This window comes from Mobula hypostoma, chromosome 1 (genome assembly GCF_963921235.1).
Source record: "Mobula hypostoma chromosome 1, sMobHyp1.1, whole genome shotgun sequence".
In the NCBI taxonomy this organism is placed as follows: Eukaryota; Metazoa; Chordata; class Chondrichthyes; order Myliobatiformes; family Myliobatidae; genus Mobula; species Mobula hypostoma.
Window position 1 is genome coordinate 188,543,467 of NC_086097.1, and position 12,185 is coordinate 188,555,651.

The window sequence follows — 12,185 nt, forward strand, 5'->3', positions numbered from 1 at the left end:
CTAAATTTTATATATATCAATAGAAAAAAAGAAAAAAAAACCCCCCCAAAAAAAAACCCACTGTGCAACTAACTAAAAGCAAAGCAAAGCAATGGGCTAACTTGAAACCAAACAGAGTTAAACTTAAAATCACGTCCTCAATCCCGACCTCCATTAAAAACAGTGAAAAAAAAAACAAGGGTATATATTACATTAAATGAAAATAGCGAATAAAAGATCCCCAAATCTGTTCAAATTTAAATGAAGAATCATAAAGGTTACTTCTAATTTTCTCCAGATTCAAACATAATATCGTCTGAGAGAACCAAAAAAAGGTAGTTGGAGCATTAAGCTCTTTCCAATGTTGTAAAATACATCTTTTCACTATTAAAGTAAGAAATGCAATCATTCTACGGGCTGGAGGGGAAAGATTACTAGAAATTTTAGGTAGTCCAAAGATAGCAGTAATAGGGTGAGGAGAGATATCTATATTTAATACCTTAGAAATAATATTAAAAATGTCTCTCCAAAAAGTTTCCAAAGTAGGGCAAGACCAAAACATATGAGTTAAAGAGGCTATCTGCCCCAAACATCTATCACAAAAAGGATTAATATGCAAGTAAAAATGCGCTAATTTATCTTTGGACATATGTGCTCTATGAACAACTTTAAATTGAATTAGGGAATGTTTAGCACAAATAGAGGAAGTATTAACTAATTGTAAAATCTGCCCCCAATCATCCACAGAAATGGTAAGCCCCAATTCCTGTTCCCAATCTACCCTAATCTTATCAAATGGAGCTTTCCTAAGTTTCATAATAATATTATAAATCATAGCCGATGCACCTTTCTGACATGGATTAAGGTTAATTATCGAATCTAAAATATATGTAGGAGGAAGCATTGGAAAGGAAGAAAGTATAGTACTTAGGAAATTTCTAACTTGTAAATATCTAAAAAATGTATTCTTGATAAGTTATATTTATTAGATAATTGTTCAAAAGACATAAGGGAACCATCTAAAAATAAATCCAAAAACCGTAAAATACCCTTAGTCTTCCAAGTTTGAAAAGCGCGATCCGTAAAAGAGGGAGGAAAAAATATGTTACCTAAAATAGGAATCGCTAACCTGAATTGATTAAGATCAAAAAATTTTCTGAATTGAAACCAAATACGCAAAGCATATTTAACTATCGGGTTAGACACCTGCTTAAGGCGTTTCGAATCAAAAGGAAGAGAGGAACCTAAAATAGAGCCAAGTGTATAGCCCTGAACAGATTGTAGTTCCAATGCTACCCATTTAGGAATAGATAGTATATCCTGGTCAAGTAACCAAAATTTCATATGTCGAATATTAATTGCCCAATAATAGAATCTAAAGTTAGGTAATGCTAAACCTCCATCTCTCTTAGCTTTCTGTAAATGTATTTTACCCAGTCTCGGATTTTTATTCTGCCAAATAAATGAAGAAATTTTAGAGTCAACTTTATCAAAGAAAGATTTTGAAACAAAAATTGGTAATGCCTGAAACACATATAAAAATTTTGGCAAAAAAAACATCTTAACTGCATTAATACGACCAATCAAAGTTAAATATAAAGGAAACCATTTAGATGAAAATTGAGTAATATGGTCTATTAATGGTAAAAAGTTAATCTTAAATAAATCTTTATATTTACAAGTAATTTTAATCCCAAGATAAGAAAAATAGTTATCAATCAATTTAAATGGAAATTTATAATATAAGGGAAGATGTTTATTAATCGGAAAGAGTTCACTCTTACTAAGATTTAATTTATAACCTGAAAAAAAACCAAATTGTGCTAATAACTCTAAAACAGCAGGAATGGATTTCTCAGGATTAGAAATATATAAAAGTAAATCATCAGCATAGAGTGATAATTTACGGGACTTTAATCCCCGAGTTATCCCAGTAATATTTGAAGATTCTCGAATGGCAATTGCAAGAGGTTCTAATGCAATATCAAATAATAGGGGACTAAGAGGACAGCCTTGTCGAGTACCTCGAAAAAGAGGAAAAAAAGGTGAGTTTAAAGAGTTAGTACGGACCGAGGCAATTATTTATTAATGATTAGATAAATTCCTTAGGTATTTGCAACATCCTTATTTTCTAACAGAAACACAACAGGCAAAACAAAAGGAATACTTTACGTGTCATAGTCTTGAACAACCATTCCAACAGACCAGATTGCCATCAGATATTCATTATACCCATTAGGACTTATATAATGTAGAGAATCAGGAGAACGAGGGTCACCATTGGAGCCAGTGAAATCAATGCCAACCTTAGAATGAAGTAATAAGAAAACATTGATATGGACATGATTTGTTTCATTTCCAGCATTTTCTGCTATTTGAGAATAACTGAGAAGGAAGAACACTGGACCTCCTCCTGGAGAATGAGGTAGAGCAAGTGGCAAAAGTATCTGTCAGCAAGCACTTTGGATCCAGTGACCTTGATTCTATTAGTTTTAAAATAGTTGCATAAAAGGATATGAGTAGTTCATTGCACAGGATCCTTAACTGTGGCTGAGCAAATTTTGTAACTCCACTGAAACTGATCATTTTACTTGTATTTTTTTCTACTACTAATATTTATCTTTTATTCATCAGATTCCCCCTTTTCAAATAACTTTTGAAATAGGCATAAAAGAAAGTATCCTGGAATATTTCATTCATAATCTTGATCATTTTGAACTATATCTTTGTAATGCCCAACACATTTACTTCTATTTGTCAGTAATTTATCTAACATTATGCGTGTTGATTTAGTTTTGATAAAGAAACTTCAATTCTATATCTTTATTAGTATTATCTCCTCTGACTCCAGATGGAGATAGACACATTTTTTCTGCTCCAACCCATCTTGGCAGATTCTTGGTCATCATTATTTATTCTCTTACTCCACATTTTTGCTTTGTCATTTCTCATTAACTTTATAAATTTCCCTTTGTCAATTACTCAGATTTGAGCTCCCTGTATAATCAAAATGGCTGCAGACCAATTCAACCAAAGCACATTTCAGTGGCATAGTTCCATTACTCCCCCGTTGCAATGGAAATCTGTTGAAAATATTAGTTGATGTACAATCATTAGGTAAGCAGAAGTTTTGAACACAAGGTTATAGTTGAATAAGGAGCCAAATTTTGTGTCAAAGACAGGGTGAAGAGGTCAACAGCCTGAGATACAGTCTCAGTAGCTCTCCACTTGGCCTTGGATCACCTGGACAATATCAATACATACGTCAAGCTGCTGTTTGTTGATCACACAATTTCAACACAATCATACCTTCAGTTCCAATCAACAATCTCCAAAACCTGGCCATCTGTACCTCCTTCTTCAACTGGATCCTTGACTTCCTCACCTGGAGACTAGTCAGTATGGATCAGGAAGAACATCTCCTCCTCACTGACAAACAACACTACCACACCTCAAGGATGAATGCTCAGCCCATTGCTTTACTCTCGCTACACTCACGACTGTGTGGCTTCACACAGCTCAAATGGTTTCTATAAATTTGCCAATGCCACAATTATTGCTGGTAGAATTTCAAATGCTGATAAGGTCATACTGATCATACTGAATGGCGGTGCAGGCTCGAAGGGCTGAATGGCCTACTCCCGCACCTATTTTCTATGTTTCTAAGATGGTGTACTGGAGCAAGGTAGATCAGCTGATTGAGTGGTGTCGCAGCGACAACCTTGCATTTAAACGTCATCAAGTCCAAGGAATTGATTGTGGACTTCAGGAAGGGTATTCGAAGGAACAGGGTCCAGTCCTCATCGGGGGATCAACAGTGGAAAGGGTGAGCAGTTTCAAGTTCCTGGGTGTCAACAACTCTGAAGATGTATCCTGAGCCAAACATATTGATGCAATTACAAAGAAGGCATGAAAGTGGCTATATTTCATGAAGACTTTGAGGAGAATTGGTATGTCACCAAAGAGACTTGCAAATATCCACATGTGTACCATAGAGAGCATTCTAACTGGATGCATCACCATCTGGTATGGAGGGGCCACTGCACAGGATCCTAAAAAGCTGCAGGAAGTTGTAAATTCAGCCAGCTCCATCCTGGGCACTAGCCTCCCCAATACAGAGAACTTCAAAAGGTGATGCCTCAAAAAGGCGGCAGCTGTCATTAAGGACTCCCATGACATGCCCTCTTCTTATTGCTATCATCAAGGTGGTGCTACAGGAGTCGCAGGACATACACTCAACATTTCAGGAACGGCTTCTTCCCCACTGTCATCAGATTCCCATGAACACTTCCTCAGTGTTTGCTTCCTTCTCTTTTAGAACTACTAATTCATTTTTATATATACTTCTTATTGTAATTTATAGATTTTTATCATGTAATGTTGCCACAAAACAACAAATTCCATGACATATGCCAGTGATATTAAACCCGATTCTGAACTACCATCCTGCCTACACTTGCTATATCTTTAACTTCACAAACTTAAAATTCTAGCCTATGCCAAAGCTTATTGAGTCAAAGGCCGACCGCTCCAAAACTGACCCCTGCCGAATGCATTAAGAGATTGTTTTGATTGCTGTCCACCAAAAAGTTCCAAAGGCCCCAGAGCTCCTTCAAAACCTCACTTTACCTCATCAGGTGACTGCTTGCAATGATGGCAGCCCACTGAAAAAAACAAGTGAGAAGGCACTTGGTTGAAACATACAAGATTCTAAGAATGGACGAGGACAGGGTGTTTACTCTTGTGGGTAAATCTGGAATATAGGATCATTGTTCAAAAAGAGATCACCATCTTATGACAGACAAGGTGATTCTTATTTTTCCTTTTTCAGATGGCTACAAGCAGTTGGACCTCTGTTCCTCAAAGTGTATTTAAATTCCAAAATTGTTATAAGGTAGAGCTAGATAAATATTTGAAAAGCAAAAGTAAAGGTTTCCTTGGGTAGATAGCAGAAGAGGTTACAATTGGATCAGCAATGATCTTAATGAACAGGCTCAAGGGGTTGAACTCCTCCTGCTCCCATGTTCATGTTTAAATTATAAATAAATTAGTTACTTACAGTAAAGTTCACCTGGCAGCCACCCATAACATAGTCCAGGAAAGAATATTCTTTCACAATCTGTTAATTGAAAATTTAATTGTATTAACTATATGATAATACATAATGAAAATCAGAAGTACATTTTCTTCAGTATTCAATCTCTTCACACAAGTCCTTCATCTCTGGGCTTACTCCAAGAAGCATCCTTGTACCATCAAGCCAACATGCACCCTCATCTCCTTTTACATTTCCACTCCACCTCAGTGCCATTTAAGAGTCTAGTATCTTATATTGTTTCAACTAAATCAGTTCACTTTTAATATGGATAATCACATCTGCCATGTATGCCCATTTCACTGATGTTCATGAATTCAAACACTATCTCACTCAATACTTATGACACAAAGTACCTCTGCCCACTTCAAAATAATATTCAAATCTGGGTGATTGATATATTAAGAAAAACAAAAGAGCTAACACATACATACAGGAACCCACCTGTGCACATTTTTGACTCAATCACACTATGCTTCTATCTTCCTGATAAGTCCGTTAGGTGGTTTTCAATAAAGTACCCAGAATGGCCCTTTTGAAAACCAGCCAGATAAAAAGAAACTGCACTGCAAAGGTGCATTCCTGCTTTCTCAACCCTTACGTAACATGCTTTTCTGTTGGTGCTGTTGACAACAAATCACATGATTATAACATTCGCCTCACACTAAGCTGAACCAAGCCTACGTGATCAGGGTCCAATCACTCAGATCACAGCCCTGGAATTTTCTAGATTACCATGTCAGCATTTAGTGTAAGAGCCTGCAATTTATCATGGAGGTGCACAGAAGAGAAACAGGCCCTTCAGCCCAATTCCCTCTATCCAAATACCTTTTAAACTTCATAATTGTATCTGCCTCTACCAGCTTCTTGGGCAGTTCATTCCAAATAACCACTACACTGGAAAACCTGCCTCTCAGATTGCTCTGTAAATCTCTCCCTTTAGATATCTAGTTTTAAGCCACCCCGCCTTTGGATGAAAACTGGCTCCTACCCCATCCATTTCCTCTGGGTTTAAGGAATTAGCAGTCATTGATTCAAAATTATAGCAAAAATACTGCATATAAACATGTAAAAATCCAGTAGCTAAAAGAAAAACATTCACCTCAGAGCAGTTAACTGAAAAGTTCTGATGATGTATCCCAATGAACAGTGGTAGACCACTATAGATGCTCAAATGCAAAACAAAACAACTTCACCCACCTCAACTCTGGACACTAAAATCAAGCCAAACTAAAAAGGGGGAGATGGGGAGTTGTAAAATTGAGACAAGTACATTTTAACTTTTAACTTTTATAATCAGTTCATGATCTCATGATTATATTGTGTACACACATTTTTAAAAAAAAGGCCCACTTGAGTTACAAAACATCAAGGTGACAGACTGTTCAATACATTTCAAGATGTTCTCTTCAATTTGTCGCTTCTTCTTCCTGCCCTAAATCAAGTGTTGCCCGCAACCCTCATTACTACATTACAAGGTAGGCTAGATTGTACTACAAAATGTGCAGAGCAAATTTATAAAGACCTTGCCAGGTTTGAAAAATTGAACACAGGCTGATGTTGTTTCCATTGCAACAAAGAAGATAAAATGAAGAGTTAATTGTCATATATAAAATTATGAAAAGCCTAGAGATTGATTTCACTTGGTACCATGATCCATTTGTTCGTTGAGTGTTCATGCTCAACACAAGAGCTAAATATTTGTGGGTTCTAGCCCCAATGTTGCATTAGCATTAGCCCTTTCTAGGCTTCTCAGTTTTTATTATTATCACCCCAATTAACACTCCCTTCCATCTTCTTTGTTTCAGTTATGCAGAACAGAGTGATACCTTAAAACAATGAAGCAGTTCATCATTCATGGGGATAATAAAATCAAACCATTTTTAAATTCAATATGAAGATAGTGTAATTTTCCTCACACCATGGGAATGAAGCATGGTTTAATTTGAGCCATCTCACTATTTGCTGTGAACAAAATGATTTTCAATGCCTAGAAAGTAGTGACTACATTTGATACACTGAACACGTTTCATGGTGTAAATAGAGCCTGAAAGCTTAAAAAGGTTATAAATATTGTACATTCACTTTTTTTCTTTTTCATTATTGAAATGAGGTAAAGAACAAATTATACGTTCACAAATTCAAACGTATTATGTTTAACTGACAATAGTATAGGCTGCTAATTGTAAAATGTAGTCCTTCATAACATACCTCACATGATTTAATAATCACAGTCCCCGAATTTTTATAATTTTTTTTCTTCTGTTTTTTCTTTGGATTTATGCATTCAAATGCAGCCTAAAATAGAAACACCACCATCAAATTCCATATAACTATATAATCCAGTGAGTTGATTAAACATCAAAATTGAAAAAAAAATCATGAATTGCTGTTAATTTCTAAATTACCCAGAGAAATTAAGTCTACCTTTGAATGTTTAGTTGAGAACTAATAGTATTTATCACCAGATTAATGTCATATCCTAAGGGAAAAGTTAGAATATAAAGACATCTTCTACCCAATGAATCCATACAGATTTAGCAATAGGATGACCAGTGCCCAATCACACTCACTACTATAATGTCTCCACATATCAAGAGGACCTAACAGCTGTTTAAGGGTCTCTGAGATTAAATAGCAATGGTTAGGGAGGCATGCAGCAGCCTAACTTGGATTCAACCTACAACTGCTGAAATAGTAAATAAGTTATTGGGGGGGGGGGGGGGAAGACACACTCCCTTCTCAAGGAGCCAAAAGAAACAGTAGTTTCTCTAAACCCATTGGTGTCACAGTAACCCCTCCTCGCTACAAGCTCTCCAAAATGTATTTGGAAAAGAGAAAGGGGAAAGATTAACTAAGGCTTACACTTGGGCTTGGTATTACAATAACTAGTCCACCAAGTAGAAAGGTTCATTTACACTAACAACAGATGAGAAGTTTTTACCATTCCCTAAAAGAAAGTTGTACCAGGATGAGGGCTCCAAGATTATGAGTTGGAGTGAACAGTGAATAAATTTGGGAGCAGTGGGTAAATTTGGCAACAGTGATGGAGTGTTTGGGAATGACACATTAGTGACTCGGTGACACTCTACACATATTGTAAATGAAAGCCATGACATGCTTGCTCTGAGGGATGAAGTCACTGAAATCTCCCATATTGCATAACTATGAATAAAGTGCATTTCTGCAAAGGGAGGAAGATTAATCCAGAACTAAAAGCAGGACACATTCTAATGATCCATTTCTCTGGTGCAAATTCTACAAAAACATGAGTGATCTGATAGCAAATACAAAGCATACCACATATCAAAGGCCAATTATTAAATTACAAACAAATATACTAACAGACAACAAATGCAAAAATTGGACCAAATTCAAGATAAAATCTTACTCCACTCCGTGCTGCTTCTTGGATTTTGGCAACAGTGGTTTCGAATGCTCCGATTAAATCATGGGATCCATCATTATCATAATCATAGCATTCCACCTGGTGAAGCAACACAGTGAGCTTATCAGCAAAAGAATCCAGTATCAAGCATTCTTCTTTCCACACCCTGAACAATCGCATCTCTTTGGTGCAGCTGACTTCTATACCTGAGAGACATTCAAATTGAGTAGTCCGGGGCGGCAAACCCGTGGTATTCACGTCCAAGATGGCACACGCAAAACTTTTGCTGACACATGGCATGCAGTGAAGCCTCTCAGTTCTGTAAACCCCACCTATACTAATAAGCTACGTAATGACCATCTTTACTGCCAAATAAAGCAGCAAATTATTATTATTTTTTAAAACAATCTGAGAGCAGTGAGATATTTTCACAGGAAAAGTCTCCTGCCAGCTTGGCAAGATAGTTGCAAGAACACTTGATCTTATATAAGTTTTAAATTCTTGCAGACCTGCTGTACACAACAGTATTTAGAAAACAAATGGTTACAATGACAGTACTATTAGGAAATTGTGTCATTTTTCATTTGTATTTTTAAACAATTAAGAGTAATAATTTTGAACAGGTTTTCTATAATGCTTCATTTATGACAATCTGTCTGTTACAATTTTATTAATAGACAATGAATACCAAGCAACAGGACAAACTTTTTCTTGAAAATATCCATTATTCCTGTTACTAATTCATAATCAATCATAATCTCTGATCAAAATTACAGTGACATGCAAGAGAATTTTTTTTAAAAGAAACTTATCAGCAATTTATATACCTACTCTCAAAAAGGTTCACACCACTGGGCTAAGCTATACAAGGTACAGTAAATTGTTGAAGGCAAATTCTCCTAGAACAATGCATCTACAGAAGCAATATTGGAAAAATAACTCCTTCAGAAAACTAAAATAAACACAAGATTAAATCAGGACAACCACTTATTTGGGATGAACCTTAAAGAAAATAAACTGATCCAAAAAATAGCAGGGATTCCCTTCGTTTATTTGGAACACTATGCAACTTAATTGGAACAGGAGACTTTTGCCAAACAGTTTCTAACTAGCGTCAGTCACGTGCACTTGTGGCTGTTAGATACCACACCATGCTAAGAGCAAACAGTTTTTAAATAGTGTTAGTTCCAAGTGTTTGTGTGCAAAAAGCAGTGATTTTTGTCACTAATAATTGGAAAGAAATAAACAATAAGGCAATTCAGAACTGTTTTGCTCACTGTGGTTTCAAGAACTCAAGCTTGGAGATACCAGAAAGGCCAAGTGTGAAAATGAAATGATTTCACTACTTTAAGAAGAACTAAGAAGAATTAAGCTACTGACAAGCATCTTAAATGTCACAGTGTAAAGATTTGGAAGATGCAATCATCAAAAGCATTGTGTCAAAGTAGTCTATTATCTGAACTAGCTGTTTGCGCTGATTTTGCTCATTACAGTTAACCAAAAGAACATGGCAGTGTACACTGGAGGATGAATTCCTCTGTCGATAACCATCAGGGACTAACACAGTTTAATAACACAGTACTGGTATTATAGTGTTCTAATTTGTTCTGTAGTGAATTGAATTGACATCCTTCACATACACGAGTAAAAATCTTTACATTACGTCTCCATCTAAATGTGCAATGTATAGTAATTTATAATAAATAGTATGTCATTTAAATACGTTATTTGTTACTCAGTTAAATGGTAGTCTGTATTTTATTTACAGACACACACACACACACCTTTAACCATTTCCATGCAAGTTCAGCTAATTGGGGCAGCAGCTTTAGTGGGTCAAAATGTACAGGTACATATGTATCTCAATAAACCAGAATCCACTGTATTAGCCTGTGTCCAAAAACAATTTTTGAAACTCGCTCAATTAAGGCAGCATCCATGGAAAGAAAAGGTTAATATTTCAGTTCTTCTCAGTTTTGATAAAGGGCCCCGAATCTCAAATGTTAACTTTGTTTCACTTCGCATAAATACAGTCACACTGTTTCCAGCATTTCTCTCTTCAAGATTTCTAGCATTATATTTATTGTTATAACAAAAGTGAGATTTCAATAGAAGCAGCATTCTAAATATTCTGAAAATTTAAGTAGATTATAAATGCCAATAAATTACATTTGTGGGAAATTAGCACAGCACACTTATAGTAGTGTGTGCAGTTAGAACTCCAAAGTAGTATCTATGATGCCCACATTTGTTGGGTGAATGATGCCAGTTGGTACAGTGCTAAGGAGGTTAGTGAGTATAAAATCAGAGTGTACACAAGCTATACAGATCAGCAGCTTGTGAAGTTAATCTACACACAACTCCAATTTGACCACAAAACTGTCATTTTGGAATTCACTGTGCCAGGAAATTTCCCCATTCTAAGACAGCAAGAAGGATTCATCATTAACTCTATTTTGATAAAACATTTTAGTTAGTTGCCAAATGATAGCTCCTGGTTAGCTCCCACAAAGAAAAACATAAGCACAGCTACTTATTCACCTGAATCTAAACTGAAGTTTGGAAAACTTTTCATCAACTTTAAAATGCATTTTAATTTATTTTTGTCAAGGGACAATTCAATTGCCTGCTATCAATATGTACAGAGTATTAATATGCACTAGCAAATCTGAGGGATTGGACATAACTTGTGCTGGAAAAATATGACCGATTATGCTTTAGTTTATTTTAGTAACCATCCTGTCATTTCCACTGTGCTTCAAAGTCAATGAATGACAATTTTGTTAGCTTAGCCTCTAAACTATCTTATAAAGGTTATGTATAACCCATATTCATTTGAGGGGGTTGAGATTTTAATGAAAAAGGTCAAAAGACATGCAAATAAGTTCCACCACATCTTTATATTTGGCTAATAACCAGTATCATGGAAAGTTACATGGAAAAATATAGAACATAGAACAGTACAGCACAACACAGGCCCTTCGGCCCACAATGTTGTGCTGACCCTCAAACCCTGCCTCCCATATAAGCCCCCACCTTAAATTCCTCCATATACCTGTCTAGTAGTCTCTTAAACTTCACTAGTGTATCTGTCTCCACCACTGACTCAGGTAGTGCATTCCACGCACCAACCACTCTCTGAGTAAAAAAACCTTCCTCTAATATCCCCCTTGAACTTCCCACCCCTTACCTTAAAGCCATGTCCTCTTGTATTGAGCAGTAGTGCCCTGGGGAAGAGGCGCTGGCTATCCACTCTATCTATTCTTCTTATTATCTTGTACACCTCTATCATGTCTCCTCTCATCCTCCTTCTCTCCAACGAGTAAAGCCCTAGCTCCCTTCATCTCTAATCATAATGCGCACACTCTAAACCAGGCAGCATCCTGGTAAATCTCCTCTGTACCCTTTCCAATGCTTCCACGTCCTTCCTATAGTGAGGCAACCAGAACTGGACACAGTACTCCAAGTGTGGCCTAACCAGAGTTTTATAGAGCTGCATCATTACATCGCGACTCTTAAACTCTATCCCTCGACTTATGAAAGCTAACATCCCATAAGCTTTCTTAACTACCCTATCCACCTGTGAGGCAACTGTACCCCCAGATCCCTCTGCTCCTCCACACTACTAAGTATCCTGCCATTTACTTTGTACTCTGCCTTGGAGTTTCTCCTTCCAAAGTGTACCACCTTACACTTCTCCGGGTTGAACTCCATCTGCCACTT

General features: G+C 36.4%; 1 protein-coding gene across 7 annotated transcripts in view; it reads right to left on the reverse strand.

Moving 5' to 3' along the window:
* The window catches only part of LOC134353602 (copine-3-like), a 44,537-nt gene that overhangs the window by 8,652 nt on the left and 23,700 nt on the right, over window positions 1-12,185 (reverse strand). For all 7 annotated transcript variants that reach the window (XM_063061749.1, XM_063061765.1, XM_063061756.1 and 4 more), the window contains 4 exons: window positions 8,466-8,561; window positions 7,286-7,372; window positions 5,039-5,098; window positions 2,152-2,285 (listed from right to left, as the gene is read on the reverse strand). In XM_063061749.1, the coding sequence (XP_062917819.1) occupies window positions 2,152-2,285; window positions 5,039-5,098; window positions 7,286-7,372; window positions 8,466-8,561 (377 nt within the window). The remainder of the gene's footprint in view (window positions 1-2,151; window positions 2,286-5,038; window positions 5,099-7,285; window positions 7,373-8,465; window positions 8,562-12,185) is intronic.